General features: G+C 45.2%; 1 protein-coding gene across 2 annotated transcripts in view; it reads left to right on the top strand.

The window, feature by feature from the left end:
- Positions 1-23,226, top strand: part of Lats2 (large tumor suppressor kinase 2) — a 78,888-nt gene that overhangs the window by 53,099 nt on the left and 2,563 nt on the right. For both annotated transcript variants that reach the window (XM_008824326.3, XM_029559259.1), the window contains 5 exons: positions 12,509-12,641; positions 14,563-15,932; positions 16,962-17,544; positions 18,299-18,481; positions 20,466-20,572. In XM_008824326.3, coding sequence (XP_008822548.1) covers positions 12,509-12,641; positions 14,563-15,932; positions 16,962-17,544; positions 18,299-18,481; positions 20,466-20,572 — 2,376 coding nt within the window. The remainder of the gene's footprint in view (positions 1-12,508; positions 12,642-14,562; positions 15,933-16,961; positions 17,545-18,298; positions 18,482-20,465; positions 20,573-23,226) is intronic.

Consider the following 23,226-nt stretch of genomic DNA (forward strand, 5'->3'; position numbering starts at 1 on the left):
GACAGAATTAAAGTTGAGGCTTATAAAGCTTTGCCACGATTTCAATTTTCATATCCTGTATATTGACCATAGTAGTATAATGCAGTAACTAGTAGTTAAGAAACATTAGCCCACATGAGATGGGCATGCCATTTGGAAGAAGATAGCTTATTTGATGTTCTTTTCTTTTTTTTTCTCCAGAGCTGAGGACTGAACCCAGGGCCTTGTGCTTGCTAGGCAAGCGCTCTACCACTGAGCTAAATCTCCAACCCCATTATTTTATTTTTTAAAAAAATATTTTATTTTGTTTTTTTCTGTGTATGAGTGTATTTTTTTATGTGTACTACCTGCTTGTGTGTAAGTGCACCTGTGTCATGCAATGCCTGAGGAGGTCAGAAGAAGGCATCTGATTCCTGGAATCGAACCTGGGTCCTCTGCAAGGGCAGTCAGTGCTCTTAACTACTGAGCCATCTCTTTAGACCCTGATGTTATTTTTCAGTAGGTATATAAATGGAATTGTGTTTTTGACTCCTGAAAGAGCAGAAGCATTCTTAGCAAAGGAACTGATTAGAATTATAACAGTCCTAACTTAACCCTGCTCCTTGATTGGTCCTTGATTGGGAATAGAGGACAGAAGGGAGACCCTGATTCATTCTTCTTTTTTGGTCTTTTTGAGACAGGGTCTCCTCGTATCCCCAGCTGACCTGGAGCTCAGAAGAGGGTGTCAGTGCCCTGGAACTGGAGTTAGGGATGGTTGTTAACCACCATGTGGGTGCTGGGAACCTAACCCAGGTCCTCTAACCGCTGAGCCATCTCTCCAGCCCCAACATTCATCTTTTTTTTTAAGTATTTTTGAGAATTTCATACATGAGTATTTGCATTATTTCCATCCCTCCCACTCCCCCACCAACTCCTCTCATTTCATTTCCCTCCACTCCTCTCAATTTCTTGTCTTCTTTGGTTATTATTGTTACTTATACATACATACATACATACATACATACATGCATTTATAAACACCCCCCCTCCACACACATACACACACATAAAATGCACCAAGTACGCCGGGCATGGTGGTGCACTCCATTGGTCCCAGCACTGGGGAGGCAGAGGCAAGCAGATCTCTGTGAGATTGAGGCCAGCCTAGTCTACATAGCAAGTGTCAGGCCAGCTGAGGCTACAGGGAGACATTGTCTCAAAAACACCAAAAAAAAAAAAAAAAAAAAAAAAGGGAGTTGTGGGGGTGTTGGGAAGAATTAGAGGGTGGATTGACAGGGGAAGAAAGATGAAAATCAATTATCGTTTATGAAATTCTCAAGCAATTAAAAATTATAAAAAGTTCTTTTCCTCTTCTTTGATTATTGTTACATAGACATACATACATTTATAAACACACACACACACACGCACACACACACACACGTTGCACTGAATCCTTTTAGTGGTGCTCGTGTGTACCTGTGTTTAGGGCTGCCCATTGGGATTAGATAACCTACCTCTCAGGGAGCTAGTCCCTGGGGAAAACCAATTCTCCCTCCCTCAGCATCCATTGATTGCCTATAGCTCTGCATCTTCAGGAGGGACCCTGTGGCATTCCTCCAGTTTGGCTTGTCAACTGGTTTTGTCATTATGAAGATCTTGTTAGACTACTATTGTACCTGTGTTTAGGGCTGCCCATTGGGATTAGATAACCTACCTCTCAGGGAGCTAGTCCCTGGGGAAAACCAATTCTCCCTCCCTCAGCATCCATTGATTGCCTATAGCTCTGCATCTTCAGGAGGGACCCTGTGGCATTCCTCCAGTTTGGCTTGTCAACTGGTTTTGTCATTATGAAGATCTTGTTAGACTACTATACTGTGGAGATTTCATTCATCTTTATACTCTTTGGAGTTCTGATTTTGTCTCTTTTGTGCTGGAGACTGAACCTAGGATCTCGCACATGCTAGGGCAAGCATTCTGTCACTGAGCTGCAGCCTCTATTTGGGTTTTGAATTCAGACTTTATCGTTACCTGTGTGAACTGTGGAGATAACTACTCACTCTGAAAAAAGATGAATGCCCACATTTTAGAGTAATGAGAATTAGGGACTGAATGGACAGATCCCGGCTCTAAGTCTGGTTCCTGTCCCCACCACTGAAGAAAAGAAAAAGCTATATGCGTTTCAGTTTTCACTGCTATGCTTCACAACTGAAAGGTTCCTACATTTTGCTAAATTGCATTGTGTCCTGACTTTTTCGAGGGCAATCTGGAACTACAGCAGATTGCCAGCTTTCTTTTTAGACAAACTACAGCTTTCTAGATCTTCCAGTTTGGTTGGTAACATTTTGAAATAAACATAGGGAAGCAATTTTGAGTGATTGGCACATAGTCAACACCTTCTCTTGACCCTTGTCAGCTGCTGTCCCCAGCAATGGACAGAGGCACACAGGCTACACTGCACTGGACAAACAACAACAGCTTCTCCTTTGAAAATGAAGGAACTAGACATCATTGTGTTCTTCAGTAGTCTCAGCTTCTCAGGAGGCTGAGGCAGGGGAATTACCACAGCCCAGCCTGGGCAACATGGTGAGACCATGTCTCAGAAATCAACTAGCTAGTTAATTAATTAAAACTAAATAAATAGGAGTTGAGAGAAGCTCAGTCAGAAGTGCTTGCTTTACAAACATGACCTGAATTTGATCCTCAGAACTCACATAAAAATGCCAGGCACAGTGGCACATGCTTATAATCTCAACACTGGGGAAGTGGAGACAAGGGGATCCCTAGGACTCACTGGCCAACCAGTGTGACTTAATTGGTGAGTTTCAGGTCAGAGAGAGAGAGAGAGAGAGAGAGAGAGAGAGAGAGAGAGAGAGATCTAGCTAAGGTAACGAGCAGACACCCTGTCTCAAAGGAGGTGGCCTTCTTTGAGGATGATACCTGACTGAGGTTGTCCTTTGGTCACTACACACACACACACACACACACACACACACACACACACACAAATGCATTAAAAACAAAAAACAACAAAAAACTGCTGGGTGTTGTGGTGCACACCTTTCATCCCAGCACTTGGGAGGCAGAGGCAGGCAGATCTCTGTGAGTTCGAGGCCAGCTTGGTCTACATAGTGAGTTCCAGGCCAGCTGGGCTACAGAAAGACCCTGTCTCAAAAAGACCCCTCCAAAAGAGACAAAAACGAAAACTTTAACTAAAGAAAAATAAAAGAATGTGTGGCAGGTATGAAGAGTCTCAAGCTCAGGGCCAAAGGAGTGTCCAGGGGAGGTAAACCTCAGGGCCATTTCCAAATAAGTGGGTGTCTGAGAGCAGGAACTGCATTTGCCTGTAAGTGAAGAGCAGCTGGGTTCCCCATCTACTCAGCTGACTTCACTTCCGAGCCAAGGATGGGCTTATAAATAAGCCCACAGAGGAGAAATCTGCTCTCCAGAACCATGGCTGTTCATGCATTACCGTTCATGACTCTGTGTCATACGTGTTAGTCCTTTCTAAACTTGATCTCAATACAACATGGAACTTTGTTGGCAAACTGATTCTTCCCCAGGACAATCCTGCCATCCCCATCCCATTTTCAGAGACGTGGACAGTGTGCCAGGAGACCAGAGCTGGCAGTTGTCACCTCTCCTTTCTAACAACATTTCCCAGGCTGTAATGCTGAGATTTTTCTCCCTCCAGCATCATGGGCAGAAACTGAATTCCCTTCCTTTACAAAGACCTTTTTTCTACTAAGGTAGAGTCCCCAGCAAGAGTGTTAATTAAAGCTTCAGTTAATTCCCTTCTTGAGTTCATTCTTATCATTCAGTGACCCTCAAGCTCTGGCAAACAAGTGGGCAGGTGGCCTTTGTCTTAGCCAGGTGTTAGTGTGCATCCATGTCCGGGATAGTGTTGGTAGTTCACAATAAAGAATACAGATGAGTTCTCCAGCTGGGCTTCTTCCATTCTGACAGGAAGATTGCCCTCAGCCTTGGGTTGTGTGGTCAGCAGGGTGCTCTAGAAGTGGGTTTTGGCTCAGCCCCTTCACACCTCACCCTATCAAGGTCAGGGTGTTTTCCTTCCCTACCATATCTGTGGTGCTTTCACATTCTTCAGGCTGCAGTTGTGGAGCCCCCTTCTGATTCCTGCCTGGCCCCACCCCTCATCCAACATGCTGGGCTCAGCATCAAGTGCTGAATCCCTAATTTGATGTTAGGTTTTCTCTTGTGGGAAAACATGGGCCTCTGCCCACTTGGCAGGTAGTTCCTAGAACTTTCCTCAGTACTCCTTTTCTGTGAATTCATGTCATCCCTCTGTCTCAAACGCACCTCTCTAGTGTTGGCTGCAGAAGGCTTCCTGGTGGTCTCTGCCCCTGGCTGATGAGTCTGACCTGGCTCCATCTGGATTTTCATCCTTTTTTGGGAAAAGAGAGGTTATTTCCACAGAAAGTAAGATACATGATCTCTCCCTCTATGGATTTTGTAGATTTGATTGGGGGGGGGTGGTTGTTGGATCACACAAGCTATCTTGTATACCTGATGTCCTCCTTAAAAGTAAGAGTGGCATCCTAGAGAGATGGCTCAGTGGTTAAGAGTACTGGCTGCTCTTCCAGGGGACCCAAGTATGGTTCCCAGCATCCACGTGGAGGCTCAAAACTGCCAGTTCTAGGGGATCTGACACCCTCTTCTGGCTTCTGTGAGCATTGCATAACATAGGTGCATGCAAAGCATTCATACACATAAAATAAAAATAAAAGGGCAAAAACAGGGGGATGTCTTGGCTGGGTGTGGTGGTGCACACTAGAGTTCCATGCCAGCTAGAGCTATATAGTGAGACCCTGTCTTCAAAAGAACCCAAACTAAACAAGCACAAACACAAAAGTAGGGATGTCCTGGTGGAGATAGGCATGGGAAGAAGGCAGATCCTGCGCTGTGAAGCTGTTGTACAGCCTCAGGTAAGTTAATTGTCCACTGGGGTTGTTAGAGCAGAGGAGGCCTTCAGGGGATGGAGAGGAGCTGCTTTCCTAAGCCTCGAACAGCAGGCTGTGTGTAGGTACATTCTCATCCCTACATGCGCACACATGCTGTTTGGTGCACAGTGATGATTCTTTTAATGCTCGATCTACAAATGGGATATATACTGTTATACTGTTAAAGATAGATTTTCCCATCTTTTCTGGAAACAGTTTTTTGTAAGTGCTTTTGTACATTTTTAATTGAAGTATATTTTTCTCAAAAAGAGATTGAACATAAATAATAGAGTTTGATGTACCTTTAAGAAAAATACTTAAAGATATAACAGTAATAATTTTGTAGTCAAATATTAACCCAGCTAAGTATTTATTTCAGAGCCCATAGAGATACAGTACTGTGCAAAGGCATTATTTACTGCTGAAGTTACAGAAAAAATAGAATAGCCTACTGGAACATACTGAAATAAAAACATCATTTCTAACTTCACTAATCATATTATCTCAACATGGGGAAATGCTACTAACAATCTGTTAATAATGTAAATTTAATTTCCAAGAGAGCATTTTAATCTTAAGAGCAAGTTTCAGTTTATTTGGGCAAAAGCTTAAGAGACCAAACCATTAAAAAAAAAAGTAGGGTAGGGCTGGAGAGATGGCTCAGTAGTTAAGAGCACTGACTGCTCTTGCAGAGGACCAGGGTTTGATTCCCAGCAGCCACATGGCAGCTATGAACCATCCTTAACTCCAGTTCCAGGGGAATCTGAAACCCTTTGTGACCTCCACGGCATTGCATGATGTGGGTGCACTCACATACATGCAGACAATACACTCATACACATAAAAAATTTAAAACAAAATTCTTTTTTAAAAAAAGTAGGGTAAGTTTCAGTGATATATTGTTGTATAATAAACCATACTGTGTGGCTTAAAAACAGCAAGGATTGCCAGGCGTGGTGACACACGCCTTTAATCCCAGCACTCGGGAGGCAGAGGCAAGTGGATCTCTGTGAGTTCAAGGCCAACCTGGTCTCCATAGTGAGTTCTAGGACAGTGGGAGCTACTAGGAGACCCTGTCTCAAAAAGACCAAAAAAAAAACCAAAAAAACAAACCAGCAAGGATTATTTCTTAAGACCATGGGTTGGCTGAGCCCAACTGGGCAGACCTGCTAGGTGTGGTGTCTGCTGAGGTTCCATGTAGCTCCCCCCACTGCCCTGCCCCAAGTGCCCATCTGGAGCTGGACCTGTACAATGGCTTTACTCATGGGTCAGGGACAGCTGAATGTCCAGCCACATGCACCCAGTAAAAGGAAATGAAAGCAGCCAGGATTCATGAGGGCGAAGCTCAGAACTGACACAAATGGCTTTGTGCCAGTCTACTGGTCGGGGCAAATCACACAGCTGTCGCTTGTGCATACAGAGTGGGAGGAATGGCTGGTTCTCATGTTTGGGCACCAACATAGCCAGGGACACAAAAATAGAAATATGGACCCAAGACTCCCGAAACTGTGCCTGGGGAGATAGAAAAGCTAATAGGGGATTTTTGGGTATACAGTTTCCATTGACTGTGAGAGCCTGTATTCCTGTATCTTTTGTGGCAGACTTTGTCGTACTTTAGCAAACATCCCTCAGAATATTGGAGATTAGAATTGAAAGGACTTTAGGATTACTTGTCTCACACTTTCATTTGATTCAGCTTTAATCTGAAGAATTTTTGTGATCTGCCCATTTTTAGGAAATGGAATAGTGCAGGCAGGATTTTTTTGTTTTTTTGTTTTTGTTTTGTTTTTGGTCTTTTTGAAACAGGGTCTCCCTATAGCCCCAGCTGGCCTGGAACTCACTATGTAGACCAGGCTGGCCTCGAACTCACCGAGATCTGCCTGCCTCTGCCTCCCAAGTGCTGGGACTACAGGTGTGTGCCACCACAACTGGCCAGTACAGGCAGGTTTTATACAAAAAGAAATCATTATTTCAACATAAAACCAAAATTAAGCCAACCTTATTTTTCTCATATTCTAAATGAGCCCTGTTCACAAACCTTGCTGGTAGGCACCAAAAGACAGTGTTTTTGCATTTGCTTATATTATTGAAGTTGTGTGTGTTCTTCACTCACAGTAGTTGATGCTCAGTAAGTATCTGCTGATAGAATTGTGGTTATGAAGCTTCTTCATGACTGTTTTTAGAATATATCTAACTTTTTCTACTGTTAGAAATTTAGACCCTTTCTAATTCTCACACCACTATTCCTATTTGAGGAGCATATACACTCACCTCTAACAGACATCATTATGGAAATAGGTTTTTAAAATATTAAAAAAAAAACAATTAACCACTCTTAACTGCTAAACTATCCCTCCAACCCATTTTTTTATTCTTAAAAAGTATTTTTTATTTTTTTATAGTAGTTTCATGATTTATACTGCCATCAAAAACATGTCTGTAAAGATTCACCAGTCTGTTTATTTTATAATTACCAATTGTATTTTGGTGCTAACAATAGTTATAAGATGCTGTTTTGTTTTATTGGTGTTTCTTTGACTTTTGGCAAAGCTGACAATTTCTCATGTTTGTTTAGTTTTAGGCCAAATTTCCTCATGCCCTACATATAAGGTACTTTTTTTTTTTTGGTCTTTTTGAGACAGGGTCTCCCTGTAGCCCCAGCTGTCCTGGAACTCACTACTGACTATGTGGACCAGGCTGGTCTTGAACTCACAGAGATCCACCTGCCTCTGCCTCCTGAGTACTGGGATTAAAGGCATGTGCCACCACGCCCAGAAGGTACTTTGTTTTTAAAATATTTTATTTATTATTTCTATTTTATGTGTATGAGTGAGTGTATTGCCTGCATGTAGGTAGATGCACCTGTGTCATGCCAGTGGAGGTCAGAAGAATGCATCAGATCCCCTGGAGTTACAGATGGTGGTTAGCCACCATGTGGGTGCTGGGAATCTAACTTGGGTCCTCTGCAAGAGCAGTCAGTGGTCTTAACCACTGAGCCATTTCTCCACCCCCACCTCTTCCAGTTTCTATTCCCCAGCAGAATACAGCACACGGCCCCAGGGCTGGAGACAGTATTGAGATGAGTGAGCTGTGGCCCCCCGGCAGCACGGAGCCACTGTTGGACTGAAGCATCTATTTGTTGCACAGATGTGGGCTAGTAATTCCTTTTCCTTTCATGTACACCCATTGAAATGGCAGACATTGCTTCCATTTTTCTGACTTGGCTTGAGCTTGTTGTAAGAGCCCCATGGTGAACTCTCTGGGCTGTCTCCACGAAGTACAGAGAGTGGGAAGGGTGGGTGCCCTGTTTCACATACTCCCCTAGTGCTGTGTTTCTGATTAAAGCTGACAACTGTCAGTGAGATGGTCTGAAACACTGTGTTCTACTGTGCTTCCAGAAGGTTCCTGGAAGCAACTCAGGGAAAGAAAGGCAGCAGCCAGCCCAAGAAGAACAGTGAGGCGGAGCAGGAGACCTTGGCCATTGCTTGTGACTCACCTGGCATCCCTTCACCGTGCCTCAGCCTGGTGAGAGGCTCCTGGGCTCTCTGTTCTCTTTAAGAAATCTAATCCTCTGAGATGTACAAAAGCAGGGTCAAGATGGCCTGGGCGCTGAGCCCCCACCCTAGCCTACCACTTCCAGTCACTCCCTTCCATCAGCCTTGGACTAAAACCACACAAGACCCAGAGACAGACAGGGACTGACAGCAGGCCCTGGGAGACCTAGCAAATCAGAATGCTCATTTCTAGTTTTTCAGCCAAACCTCATAGTTCCAACCTCATAGTTGGAATGTTAAAGCATGGGATATGCCTTTGCTAACGTTTGAAAAATGTTTCTTCACCAGGAAGGGGTGGAAGAGGATTTGCATGGGAAATTCTTTCCTTTATACATAATCAACTGTTACTGAATTTAAATTACTCCCAGCCAGAGAGTGATGCCAGTAAAATTGTTACACTGTGTAGCAACTATGAGCCTTCCTGTGAGCTGGGTGAGGCTGCAGGACTAGATTCACTCTAGACAAGATTCACTCCATGGCAGTCATTCTTATGTGTGCTGGGGAAGATACCATAGAGAAAGGGTGAGATTGGCTATGGCAAGAGTCTCCCAGTTGGTTAGTGGCTTCCTGCCACGTGGGCAGCAGGGCAGGACTCCCCAGTGGGAGATGTACTCTGGGGCAGGGAAGACAGTGAATGATGGCACAGCTGGGACAGAAGCCTGACCCTTTACATGGGAGGGGCCAGGATATGCCCTGATCCTGGTGCCTAGAACATTGGTCTAAACATCCTTCTTGACTCCTTTTCATATTAGATTGTACAGGGAAAATCCCACATGGGCCAGGCTTTATTGTGGCAAGACTGGGGGTTTTGTTTTTGAGATGGTCTCCTGTGTAGTTTAGGCTGGCCTCATACTCTAGATCTTTCTGCCCCCAACCTGCCATCTACTGGGCTTCCAGTCGGATGCCACTATGCCCAACTCTCCCTTCCATTGATCTCAGGTCAGAGTTTGATTTGTTCATTTACCTACTTATTAATGGAACAAATCCTGTTCATCTTTCCCTTCAACCATTGGCTCCATCCTTAGATAGAGCAAGGATGGCCCAGTTTTGTTCTTGTATTGCCACTCAAAAGCTTGAGGTAGCTGGGTGTGGTGGCGCATGACTTTAATCCCAGCACTCAGGAGGCAGGGGCAGGCAGATCTCTGTGAGTTCCAGGTCAGCTGGGACTACAGGGAGACCCTGCCTCAAAAAGACCCCCCCCCAAAAAAAAGCTTGAGGCAACCCAGAAGAGCCCTAGGTAGCCTCAATTCCCTGATGAGGGCATGGATACTCAGCAGGTGAAGGATTTATGGATGCTACACAGCTGCTAGGCAGCAGGAAGTGTGTGTTATGTGAGTGTCTAGATGGTATCTTGCCTCTTTGTCTAAGCTTGATATCATCTTTTGGAATGGCCATAGATAGTTCTAGATCAGGATCCTGAACAACTGGCTCAGTGTTCTTAAGAAAGGAAGGAAAGAGGCCATGCTCCTCGGCTGCAGTTCAGCCACTCCACTGTGGCTGTCCACTTACACTGAGACCTGTGTTCCTGGTGGACTTAGAAACAGATTCTGGGGACTGGAGAGATGGCTCAGTGGTTAAGAGCCCTGGTTTGTTCTTGCAGAAGACCCAGGTTCAAATTCCAGCATTCACATGGCAGCTAACAACTGTCCCTAACTCCACTTCTGCTGGGGCACTGCACTCACATGCACATATCCACACATATGCATGATTAGAAATAAAAGTGAATTAGAAAGAAAAACAACAGACTCTGGATTTCTTTTAGCTCTTATAATGCAGGTATGGGAGCTGGGGATGGAACTCAGTGGCAGAGCATTTGCCAGCATGTGTGAGGTCCTGGATTCCATCCCCACAACGGCAAAAAACAAAAATCAACCAAAAGGAAAGAAAAAAGCCCCAAAGCCATGTGGATACGTACTAGAACATATTCTGAGAGTTAATGGATAGAAACTACATATTTGCCACACATAGGATGATGGGCAGATAACAAGAACAGGATTGACCAGGATTATTTATTTATTTATTTATTTATTTATTTTTGGTCTTTTTGTGATAGGATCTCCCTGTAGCCACAGCTGGCCTGGAACTCACTATGTAGACCAGGCTGGCTTTGAACTCACAGAGATCCACCTGCCTCTGTCTCCCAAGCACTGGAATTAAAGACCTGTACCACCACACCCAGCTGGTTTTATTTATTTTTAAAAAGCTGGGTGTGGGAATTAGTGTAGTTTCCTCAAAAACCTGAAAATAGCTAGGTATGATGGCTCAGTCCTTTAATCCCAGCACTCAGGAGGCAGAGGCAGGAGGATCTCTGTGAGTTTGAGGCTACCGTGGTCTACAAAGGAAGTTCCAGGCCAGCTGTGCTATAGGAGTCCTTGTCTCGAAAAAATAAAAAGCTGACTCATGAGTGTTTTTTATGATTTAAAATATACCTGTATTTCCAGTCTTCACCTGAGGTTTCATATGGTTCTCTTAGCTAAGTTCCTAGGTTTGAAGCACGGTAAACTCACAGATACTAAAGTCATGGGAGTTTTAGATTGATATATAGGTGCCATGCTCTTTTCTAGTGGCATGTCCTCCCTTGGCAGTTAGGAGGTACTGAAAGTGAGGAGCTCAGGCAAGTAACTTGCCCTGAAGGAGAGAAAGCCAGTCACAAAAAGCAACTGGATGCTACTGCCAAAAGGTTTGTGGTTGAGGGGCAGCTCCACTTGACACATTCTTAGTAGGTGCAAAAAGCTCCAAGTTGATATGCTCAGATGAAGTCTTATAGCTGCCTTCTTCCAAACCCTTGAGAGTCTCGTAGACATGATCTCATCGCATAGCACAACCATGAAATAGAGAAGATGAGGTGTTATCACTCAGCTTCAGGTGAGGTGGGAGGTGCTTTGTGTCTGAGCTGTGCTGCCTTCTGCCCTGGCAACTCCAGAGGCTGAACATTGGCCCTTTCTCTCAAGCCAAGTGCTGCCTCACAGAACTATGTTCTCACCCCATCTCCTGGCCTGACTCTTCAGCTGACACTTTTGTTCCTCCACTTATGTGGTAGCACTCCAAGCCTTCAGTCCCAAGCTTTTCCCTAGTCGTCTCTGGCCCTGCAGTCTTGCCGAGTCCCAGACCTGCTTCACTGACTTCACAAGTCCATCTAATGAATGTTCTTTTGTCCTACCACTCAGCTGTCACAGCCAGGAAGAGAGAACATGATTTAATGTTAGATGATCACATGGGTAGTACTAAGAACTTGGTTTGTTCTAGGCACTGTGTGAAGTGGGTGGATGAAGCTATGAGTGATACGAAGATTTAAGCCCTGCCAGATTTCTCCCAGTCCAAGGGAGCGGACTAGGAGGAATTACCCAGGTGCTGTCAGGCCTCTTACCCCTTGGGTGGTAATTCATAGTGACTTCACCTGCCCTGTCCTGTTTTGTGTGATCATCCTATAAGCAGTTTTAAGGGATCTGTCCTGTGCTGACAGGGCTCCAGGAGTTCCATAAGACCTGCCTCTTCTTTTCCTTTTTCCTACTAGTTGATCCCTAAGGGCAGCTACCTAACTGCTGTAGATGGCAGAAGGCATTGTAAACAGGAGGCATTCAATAAGTATCTCATATCTGACTCTTCAGCAGTTTTCCCTCTGGTATACTTCAGCTGAACCCAGAGATAGCCTAGGGGTGAGGGTGAGCTGGGATCAGGCCCAGTTCCCTGACTGCCACAGTTCCTCCTTGAGGTATTTGGTTATAGATTTATTCTGACTCTACCAGCCCAATCACAAAAGCTCTTTAAGAAGAACTTGAGTCTCTTCCAGATTTACCATCAGAATCTCCATATGTTCTTGATACAAGCTCTCAACCATCCATGGTGTGTTATGTACAGACTGGGACAAGTCCCAAGTTGTCTGTAGCACCTGGTAGGGCCCCAGCAGCCACAGAGAGGCAGAGTGTCACAGTATGGCAGGCACAGAGTGGAGACGTAAGTCACTGGTGGCTTTGTTTTAGTAAAGATGATGATGATGGTGATAATGATGATGATACCTGCTTGCTTCCTTCCCAGGAGATGGCTGGCAGAGCACTCAAGCAGACAGGCAGCAGAAGTATTGAAGCTGCCCTGGAATACATCAGTAAGATGGGCTACCTGGATCCCAGGAATGAGCAGATTGTGCGCGTCATCAAGCAGACCTCCCCAGGTGAGCCTGGCCATGTGGTGGCCAAGGATCTGAAATCTGAGAGCGGGAAGTAGGCACTTGACAGAGAGCTAGCCCTGAAGGCAGTGAGCCACAGGTAGTAGACTCTGGAAGTAACCTGGGTGCTCATCTGACCCCTCTTTATAGCAATCTGTGTTACTATCTAGAGGCTTTATGTACTTATTTTATTTTCTGAAGGGTGAAAAAATTAAGCAGAGTAAGAAATTTTAAAAAATTTAAATTTTCTTGTGGGCCTGGGTAGAGTCTTTGACAAGGGAGGCTTATATGAATTCTAGAACATTTTTTCTCAAATTCAATGGCAGGTACCTCTCAAGGCCAGCAAGTGTGGACAGAGTGCTGGACCTCCCCTCCATGTCAGCCTGGAAGGGGCAGAGGGCATGTACTCTGCTTTACTGGCTGTCCTAAGTGTTCCTCTCCAAAGGTGGAATAGATGGGTCCTGTGTTGGGTATTTGAGCTCCCTGGAGTATGATAAAGGATTCACATTCCTTGCAAAAGGAGTTTCCCCTGATGTGTGGAAGACCTGGGATAAAACCCACTTCCTGAGGTGAAAGAAAATTCCACAGGCTTTCTAAGTGTATGTGCTATTATTAATGGGACACACATTTCTCGGTTTTTGTTTTGTTTTATTTTTGGTCTTTTTGAGACAGGGTCTCCCTATAGCCCCAGCTGGCCTGGAATTCACAGAGATCCACTTACTTCTGCTTCCCAAGTGCTGGGATTAAAGGCAAGAGCCACCAAGCCTGGCTTTCTGTTTTTTTCTTGAAGGAAGAAATTTCCTTAACCAGTCCTTGGCTAGCCATCTGTTCTTGGGTTCTTAGAGTTCTGGAGTCTTGGGGCATGGAAGCCACAGCAAAACATAAGCCTAGCTCTGTTACAGTTGCCTTCCTTCTTGGCTTTGGTGTGTTGTGCTCAGTGAGCAGCCTGCTTATCCCAGATAACACAAGCTATCTATTAGCTGTAACTTCTACTCAGTGCCATGGCTGCGGGTTATCACTGTCTGCTGTGAGTTGCAGGGCTTGCCCCACACCAATGAGCAGGACACAGCCTTTGGACTACAGGGTCCTCTGCCAGATGAAGCAGAACAGGGTCCATGTAGAGAAATGAAAAGAACCTGTGTCCTTCCTTTCAGGCATCTACCTTAAATGAGGAAATATTTTCAAAGTGAGAAAGTCAGGAATAAGGAATCAGCACCTGTGGGACATCTGGGTGTTTTAAAGACTTTATTTAGAATTATGTCTGTGTGTGGGTATGCGCATCTGAGTATAGTCCACACAGAGGCCAGAGGTGCTGAATCCCCCAGGACCTTGAGTTGCAGGCAGTTGTGAGCCCTATGATGTGGGTGCTGGGAACTGAACTCTGGTCCTCTGCAAGAGCAATATGTGCTTCATTCACTGTTCGTGGTGTTATATTATTGTTGGGTTTTTTTTTTTTTTCTAATTTGGAAAATAGGTGAGAGGAAAGTGGGTATTTGAGCAGTGGATATGATTCTTCCCTTTGTTAGGGAGAAGCAGACCTTAGGAGTCATGGCAGTAAATTTGGGTCTCCCAATCGACTTAGCATGGCTATGGAGAAAACAAACGTGGATGTCCAGGTGGTCCCCTAGCATGGCTGGAGACTGACCCTGGGTGTCAGGTCCTTTAAGGCATTGCCCTCTCTCAGGCCCATTACTCTCCCATGTGATTGATCTTTGGCCTGCAGCCCAAAACCCATTCCCTGGTACTTTAATGCCATCTTAGAGTGACAGGTTCCTGCTGGGACAAGATACACTCTACCAGGACTGAGTAGAAGACCCTGTATATCTGTTCAGTCCCAAAGATACCTCTAGTGTGGGACCAACCTGCAATGTGGGAGCCCAATGGTCCTATGAGCTCTGATGCTGACTTTCCACACTTTCCACTGTAGGAAAGGGCCTGGTGCCCACCCCAGTGACGCGGCGGCCCAGCTTCGAGGGCGCGAGGGAAGCATTCCCGTCTTACCACCAGTTGGGTGGTGCAGCCTACGAGGGTCCGGGCTTCGGTGCTGATGGCCCCGCTCCGGTGGAGGAGGTGCCCCGGCAGTACGCAGACTTCCTCTTCCCTGGAGTCGGCGCCCACGGCGCGCAGGCCCACCAGCACCCTCCCAAGGGCTATGGCGCAGCAGCAGAGGCGGCGGGCACGCACTTCCCAGGTGCCCACTACAGCCGCGCGCACCTACTGGTGGCCGCGGAGCAGCCTGGCTACGGTGTACAGCGCAGTCCCTCCTTCCAGAGCAAGACGCCGCCCGAGGCGGGCTATGCAGGCCTCGCCAAGGCCCCGGGCGGCCCACCTGGCGCCAGCCTCGCCTTCCCTGCCCCTTCTGGGGGACTGTATGCCCCGCATGGGCACCACAAGCCTGCCGGCCCAGGGGCTCACCAGCTGCACGTGCTAGGTGCCCGCGGCCCCGCATTCGCTGGGGACAGCCCTCCGCAGAGCCTGCTTGCACCCTCCAGAAACAGCCTCAACGTGGACCTGTACGAGCTGGGCGCCCCTGTACCCTGGCCCGCTGCCCCGCTCGCCCGCCGAAACTCGCTGCAGAAGCCCGGGCTGGAGGCGCCCCGCCAGCATGTGGCCTTCCGGACCGGCCCCGGCCCCAGCAGGACCAACTCCTTCAGTAGCCCGCAGCCGCGCGCAGGCCCCCAGTCCGAGCCTTCGCTGCCAGCCCCCAACACAGTAACCGCGGTGACGGCCGCACACATCCTGCACCCTGTGAAGAGCGTGCGTGTGCTTAGGCCAGAGCCACAGACGGCCGTGGGACCCTCGCATCCCTCCTGGGTTCCCGCGCCCACCACATCCGCAGAGGGCCTGGAGGCCATGGACGAGCATGCCCTGGGTGTGGGCTGCGCCAATGCACACCCACTGGACATGGACTATGGCGGCCCCGAGCGCAGGTGCCCACCACCGCCCTACCCGAAGCACCTACTGCTGCCCAGCAAAGCAGAGCAGTACGACCTGGACCTGGATAGCCTGTGCTCCGGCGTGGAGCAGAGCCTACGCGGAGGTGTTGAGCCCGACAGGAGCGACAAGAGCCACAAGAGTGCCAAGGGGGACAAAGGCAGCAAGGATAAAAAACAGATCCAGACCTCCCCGGTGCCTGTCCGCAAAAATAGCAGGGATGAAGAGAAGAGAGAGTCGCGTATCAAGAGCTACTCCCCATATGCCTTCAAGTTCTTCATGGAACAGCACGTGGAAAACGTCATCAAAACCTACCAGCAGAAGGTCAACCGGAGGCTGCAGCTGGAGCAGGAAATGGCCAAAGTAATTATTTCTTCCGTTCTTACTTAGTTCCCAGTTCCTCCTTCCACTTGTAGCAAAAAGCACTGCAGGGAATTCTGTTGCCATTTTACACACCTTTACCACACCTATACCTCTCATAGGCCTGGGTATGGGCCAGCCACTTGGAAAAGTCACAAATGTATGTCCTCTCTATCTCCTTCCTCCAACCTCAGGAGAATCAGCATAACCTAACAACTAAATTAGCAAATTGATTTGCATGGTGTGTCCTCACTCTTGAAGAAAACTCATCAAGGGTTATTTACCAATAACATTTTAAAAGATCAGGAAAAAAAGTTTGTTTTATAAATTGCATATTCTAGAGAAAAATGTAATAGCACTGATCCATTGATCCAAATTAGTAAATAGGTTTGGTTTTGTTTCTTTGAGACAGCATCTTCATTTGTAGCCCAGGCTGCTGAATTCCCAGTCCTTCTGCTTCAGCTTCAGGTGTTGGGACTACTGGCATGTTCCACAATGTCTGGCTCAGTGAATAATGTTTTAAGCATACTGTAATTGACACTGTAAAGTACTAGAGAAGGTAATTATGAGATTATTGAAATTTAAATGTAGTAGCAAATGTAAATCATATAAATCAGTTATTTTGAACTCTAAAAATTATGTTTCTACTCTCACTTCCTGCTGTCTCATAGTCCTTGCTTGTTCTCTGTTTTCCTAGAACTACCGAAATATTAGATTACACTTGAGTTCCAGGAATGTTTGTTGCAGATTTTTACTTGTAGTGGTTTTCCTTTGTTTTCAGAGCCTAAAATCACCTAGAGAATTTTCTTTGTATTCCAGACTTGCATAAATGTGAGTAGATATATTTAGTTATATCCATGCACACATATATTTTGATAATCCCTTGCATATATAAATTATCCTACCTGTAATCTGTTCAACCTGCTCTTCTGTGTTCTCCTTTCTGTAGACTCCTCTGAGCTGCAGGGCGTTCCTGCCCCACACATATATGGGGTCCATATGAAGTGACTTTGTGATGTTCCTTGTGTGCAGGCTGGACTCTGTGAGGCTGAGCAGGAGCAGATGAGGAAGATCCTTTACCAGAAGGAGTCTAACTACAACAGGCTGAAGAGGGCCAAGATGGACAAGTCCATGTTTGTGAAAATCAAAACTCTGGGAATTGGTGCCTTTGGAGAAGTGTGCCTTGCCTGTAAGGTGGACACTCATGCCCTATATGCCATGAAGACTCTGAGGAAGAAAGATGTCTTGAACCGGAATCAGGTGGCCCATGTCAAGGCTGAGCGGGACATCCTGGCTGAGGCAGACAATGAGTGGGTGGTCAAACTCTACTACTCCTTTCAGGACAAAGATAGCCTGTACTTTGTGATGGACTACATCCCTGGGGGGGACATGATGAGCCTGCTGATTCGGATGGAGGTCTTCCCTGAGCACCTGGCCCGCTTCTACATTGCAGAGTTGACTCTGGCCATTGAGAGTGTCCACAAAATGGGCTTCATCCACAGGGACATCAAGCCCGACAATATCTTGATAGATCTAGATGGTCATATCAAGCTGACAGATTTTGGCCTCTGCACTGGATTCAGGTGGACTCATAATTCCAAGTACTACCAGAAAGGTATTGTTTCAGGCATGCAGTGTGTGACTCCCACATCCACATGAAGGTCAGCCACACCAGGCAGCTGCTCTAGTCCCAGTGGCTCCTAACCATTTCAAAATTATCTGTTACTGTGTTGTTTTATGATTTGGTGTGGCATATTTCCCTTCTTAAAGGAGTTATATGAAGTCTCATTTGAGGTGGGTTTTTTTTTTCAAGTTAGTGGGCTCTTACTATATTTTTTGACCACTAAGGGCCTTTGTGAAGAACCACCACTCTTTCCTACTAAAACAATCCTTGATGCTGGGTGTGGTGGCACATGCCTTTAACCCCAACCCTTAGGAGGCAGAGGCAGGTAGATCTCTGTGAGTTCAAGGCTAGCCTGGTCTTACATACTGAGTTCCAGGCCAGCCCCCACTACAGGGAAACCCTGTCTCAAAAAGGCAAACAAAACAAAACAACAACAATCCTTGAATATCTGGTGTGGTGGCATACCCAACTTTAATCCCAGCATTTGGGAGGCAGGGGCAGGTGGAACTCTGTGAGATTGTAGCCAGCCTAGTCTACATAATGAGTTCCAGGTAGGCTGGGGCTAGGAGGACTTTGTCAAAAAAAAAAAAAAATCCTTGAAAAATAAGGGTTGGAGAGGAGTTTGTCTTGACATGTCAGCAGCTGACTGGAATTACTTTCCTATTTTAAGCCATGGATTTGTTGCATTATTGAGTGTGAAAATTCACATTTGCTCTTTTTACCATTCCCTCTTTCCCTGGTAAAGGGAACCACATCAGACAGGACAGCATGGAGCCTGGTGACCTCTGGGACGATGTTTCTAACTGTCGATGTGGAGACAGGCTAAAGACGCTGGAGCACAGAGCACAGAAGCAGCACCAGCGATGCCTGGCTCATTCCCTGGTCGGAACTCCAAATTATATCGCTCCGGAGGTGCTTCTCCGCAAAGGTATGCCATCCACTACCCTCTGCCTCCCAATGCTTTGGGAAGATCAGCTTTGTCTTTAGCCCTGAGGAGTCCAGGGCTTTTCGTTTCTTTAGCAAAAGGTGTTCAGGACTCTGAAGTGTTCCTGTTGCATTTTTGTGTCTAGGGAAGCCTGAGAGCTGGATGATTTTCCCTAGCAATAAGGCTCCAGTGTCTAGAAAGGGCCTTTGCTTCACCATTGTTAAACCAGTATTCTTGTACTCTCTTCCTTCTGGGGAGTGTGGGGTATGGGCCTTACACCTCAGATCCAAGGGAATGGCTCTCCAGTTGGCTTTAATAGAGTCAGATGGTGGAAACTACTTGGGGCCAGAAGGCCACTGCCCACTCTCTGTAGCCCATCATTTCTAGGCTCTAGCTTACCTCTCTCTTGTCTACACTGGGTTATTCCGGGTCCAAAGCACAAGTACCCTTTCCTCTAATTCTCCCTGCTGATCAAAAACTTACAGGATATAAGATCTGCAGACCTTAATGGGCATCAGATTACTAGTCCTCAGTAAAATTTATGTCCTGAATAGGTGGTCCAGACACAATGTCTACTTCAGAACTAAAGGAACCCCAAGTGGTCCTGTGTGGCCCATAGTGACAGTGGGATGTTGGCTTGACCTTTTAGTAAATCCAGACTCACAGCCTTTTCAAACTTCACATGTGCTGTCTGAGCCTTTAGACCCTAGATCCAGTTGACGTTGAAGCTTTCTGTCAGCAGCTGAGGCAGCTTTCTGATTTATTCAGCCCATGTACACAGTGATGACTCCTTAGAGCTTGCGAATGCTAACCCTGATGTTCAGAAGTCCCCTACACCCACCTGTGTAACATTCTGTAGGAACCATGGACTGGGGTGATTCTGCAGCCTCCAGTGCCAGGAGGGGCTGATGAAGGAACAGTCTAGAGCTCCAACAGGATGTTCCTGTTCCAGTTCCCCAGGAGCAAGGATCAGGTGACATCTGCAATAGCTTCACACAGATTATGTGACCCTGAAGGAAAAGGAAAACATCAAAGATAAATGAATCTGCTTCACAGCCCCCTTGTAGCTAATCCTGAACACAATAGATGGGGGACTCTGGGAGGATAGTTGGTGCCACCAGAGCCACACTCTAGTGAGTGTCTTAGGTTACAGTGAATTGTTTAGTAGTCCACTTTGCCACAGTGGCCACCTCCATGTTCTTCATTGTCATCCTAAACTGAGCCTCCCTGCCATCTGTACATGCCATTCTCAGGCCATGACCATTGATGTTAGTTCCTTTTATTTTAATTTGTATATGTTTATGTGATCCTTTCTGCTTCATTACTAGTATTGTTGCTTTTAAAATTATAAAATCTCCTGGGTGTGGTGGTGCACACCTTTAGTCCCAGCATTTTGGAGGCAGAGGCAGGGGGAATCTCTGAGTTCAAGGCCAGCCTGGTCTACATAGTGAGTTCTAGGCCAGCTGGGGCTATAGGAAGACCCTGTCTCAAAAAGAAAAAAAAAAAATTATAAAATCTTGGGCCAGCAAGATGACTCAGTAATAAAAGTACTTGCCCCCAAGCCTGACAACCTGAATTTGATCTGTAGGACCCACATGGTAGAAGGAGAGAACTGACTTCCACAAGTTGTCCCCTGCTCTCTAAACATGTGCTATGGCATACATGCAGCACATACACTAAATAAATACAATAATGCTATAAAAATTTTAATTACTAAATCTATTTATTATAAACTATAAAAATGCTATGTTTATCAAGACAAATGATTAAAAATAAAACGCAAGTGGTTGTATGATAACTCTTAGCACACTGTGTGAGCCCATTGTAGCCCACCAGTCTGAGCCCCAAGTGAAAACATGCATTTGTGCAGGTCTCTTACTAGCTCAATGCTAGACCAGCTTGCCTTCTTGCTTCACAAAGTCAGTTTAGATGCTCAAGACCTGAAGGGAATCTGTACTGTGCTGGGACTGAATGGACTGTCTTTCAGGTTACACACAGCTCTGTGACTGGTGGAGTGTTGGTGTGATTCTTTTTGAGATGCTGGTTGGGCAGCCACCTTTCTTGGCACCTACTCCCACAGAAACCCAGCTGAAGGTAAGCAAGAAGGAACATGCTCCCATTTGCTGCAGGGCACCAGAACCCTTAGTGTTGGATCTCTTACTCTGAGAAGGGTAGGAATGGCAGTTGTTCAAAGTGGGATTTAAAAAAAAAATTTATTATTTTTATTTTTATGTGTATGAGTGTATTGCCTGCATGCAAGTAAGTGCACCCGTGTCATGCAGTGCTCATAGAGGTCAGAAGAGGGCATTGACTTCCCCTGAAACTGGAGTCAAGGATGGTTGTTGGCCACCATGTGGGTGCTTGGAACCAAACCCAGATCCTCTGCAAAAGCAACCAGTGCTCTTAACTGCTGAGCCATCTCTCCAGTCCTGAAAGTGGGATTTTTTAAAAAAACTTTAAAAAAAAATTATTTATTATTTTTATTTTATGTGTATGCATATATTGCCTGCATGTAGGTAAATGTACTCGTGTCGTGCAGTGTCCTTGGAGGTCAGAAGAGGCTGTCAGATCCCCTGGGACTGGAGTTATGGACAGTTGTTTAGCTGCCATATGGGTGCTGGGATTCGAACCTGGGTCTTCTGCAAGAACAGCCAGTGTTCTTAACCATTGAGCCATCTCTCCAGCCCTGAAAGTGGGATTTTTTTAAAGCAATTTTTTTTACTATACTTTAAAATTTTTTGAATAGTAAAGCCACAAATTTAGACCTGAGTTTTAATGTATTTGTGTTTCTGAAATTTATTTAAACTTGCCATCTGCCCTCTTGTGATTTTTCAAGCAAGAGCTACTTACAGTGAGACACTGGCCAGCTGCAGATCAGCTTCCTGCTGGGCATCCTGCAGAGAACAAGCAGAGCTCTATTCCTAGAAAAGCCAGTATGCTTATTCGGTTGCCGTGTCACTGTGTTTTGCAGTTATCAGCTAGATGGTCAGGCTAGTTGTGTGTGTACCCAGTACTCACTGAAAGTAATTAAATCTGTTAGTAGATTGTTTAGTAATTCATTTTAGGCTAACAACCATTTGCTTTCTGAAATGTGTCCATCCTTAGTTAAGGGCTAAATTAAGAATCTGAAATCTTTAGTAGACTTACACAAACAGAATTAATTCTAGGGGTTTTCATATATCCTGGTCAGTCCATGATAGGACATAAGAAACTTGAGTCAAAGCTCAGTCTTAAAAACAGTACAATTGGAATTTGACATTTTCTGCATCCTAGTTAAATTGCAGAACCACTCATGAATTTGCCTGAATAGTAACCTAGATTCTTTTTATACTATGGTAAAATAGATATGACAAAATTTACCACGTGAGCCATTTTGAAGTGTATATTCAGTGACCTTAAGTACATTTGCAGTGTTGTTTCCAGATATTTTCATCCCACATAGAAACTTTGTACTCATTAAATAATAGCTCCCGGATCCCAGTCTCCAGAGCCACTTCTAATCTCTATTCTCTCTGTCTCTGAGTTTCACTAGGTACCTTGTATATGTGGATTATATGTTATCTGTTTTGAAAACCTTATTTCACTTAGTATAATATTCTCTGGGTTAAGGTTCATCCTTGTTCTTATGTGTGTCAAGATTTCCTTTCTCTTCCTCTTAAGGCTGAAGTACAGCCCTTTGATTTTGTGCCCCACATTTATTTTATCCATTCATCCACTGATGATTCATTGTTTTCTACCTCTTGGCCACTGTGAATAATGCTGCTATGAATAAGAGTGTGCAAGTATCTGTTTCATCCCCTCCTTTCAGTCATTTTTGATATATATCAAAAAGTGGAATTTCTAGATTATTCCATGTTTAACTCTTAGAAGAACTGCCAAACTGTTAAGAAACATCCACATTATTTTTTCTATCTTGTCATTCATGTATACATGGCGTATACCCAGCAGTTATTCATATATATTTTGAGACAGGGTCTCAGTATATAGCACAGGCTAGCCTCAAACTTGAGAACTCATCCTGTCTTAGTCTCCCAAGTTCTGAGTTTACCATGTCACTCACAGTTCCTGGCAATATCTGTTTTACATTCAGCAGTATACCCAGATTCCATTTTTTCTCCACATCCTTACCAACACTTAATACTGTATCCCCTATCCCTGCCTGATTTTTATTTTTTATTTTATTGTTAGTATTTTCTTAATACTAACAATATGTAGTATTTCTTAATATGTAGTCCAGGATGGCCTTGAACTCATCCATCTGCCTTTGCCTCCCAAGTGCTGGGATTGTAGGCTTTATCATACACAGCCTGACTGCCTTTTTGGAATAATGGTCATCCTATGGGTGTGTGGTAGTTGGTCATTGTCATTGTCACTTAGATTTCATGTACTTCTTTGCCATTTGTGTTTTTTTTAGAGAAATAGTATTTTTGCTCTTTAAAAAATTTATATTATTTTTTGTTCATGGTATATATACTAGATATTAAGTCCTTTTCAAATGCATGTTCTGCAGATCCACTGTTAAATGGTTTGCCTTTTCTCTTTGTTAGTAATGTGCTTTGATATACAAAAGCTTGTATTGCTTGGAGCTGAGATTTCACTGTGTAGCCCTGGCTGACCTGGAACTCTTCATAGACCTGTCTAGCCTTGAGTTTGCAGTTAGCCTTCTACCTCTGCTTTCTTAAGTGCTAGGGTCACAGGTGTGTAGCACCAGACCTGGCACAGAAGTCTTTAATTTTCAAGAAATCCAA

This window comes from Nannospalax galili, unplaced genomic scaffold, assembly GCF_000622305.1.
Source record: "Nannospalax galili isolate Female #2095 unplaced genomic scaffold, S.galili_v1.0 scaffold388, whole genome shotgun sequence".
In the NCBI taxonomy this organism is placed as follows: domain Eukaryota; kingdom Metazoa; phylum Chordata; class Mammalia; order Rodentia; family Spalacidae; genus Nannospalax; species Nannospalax galili.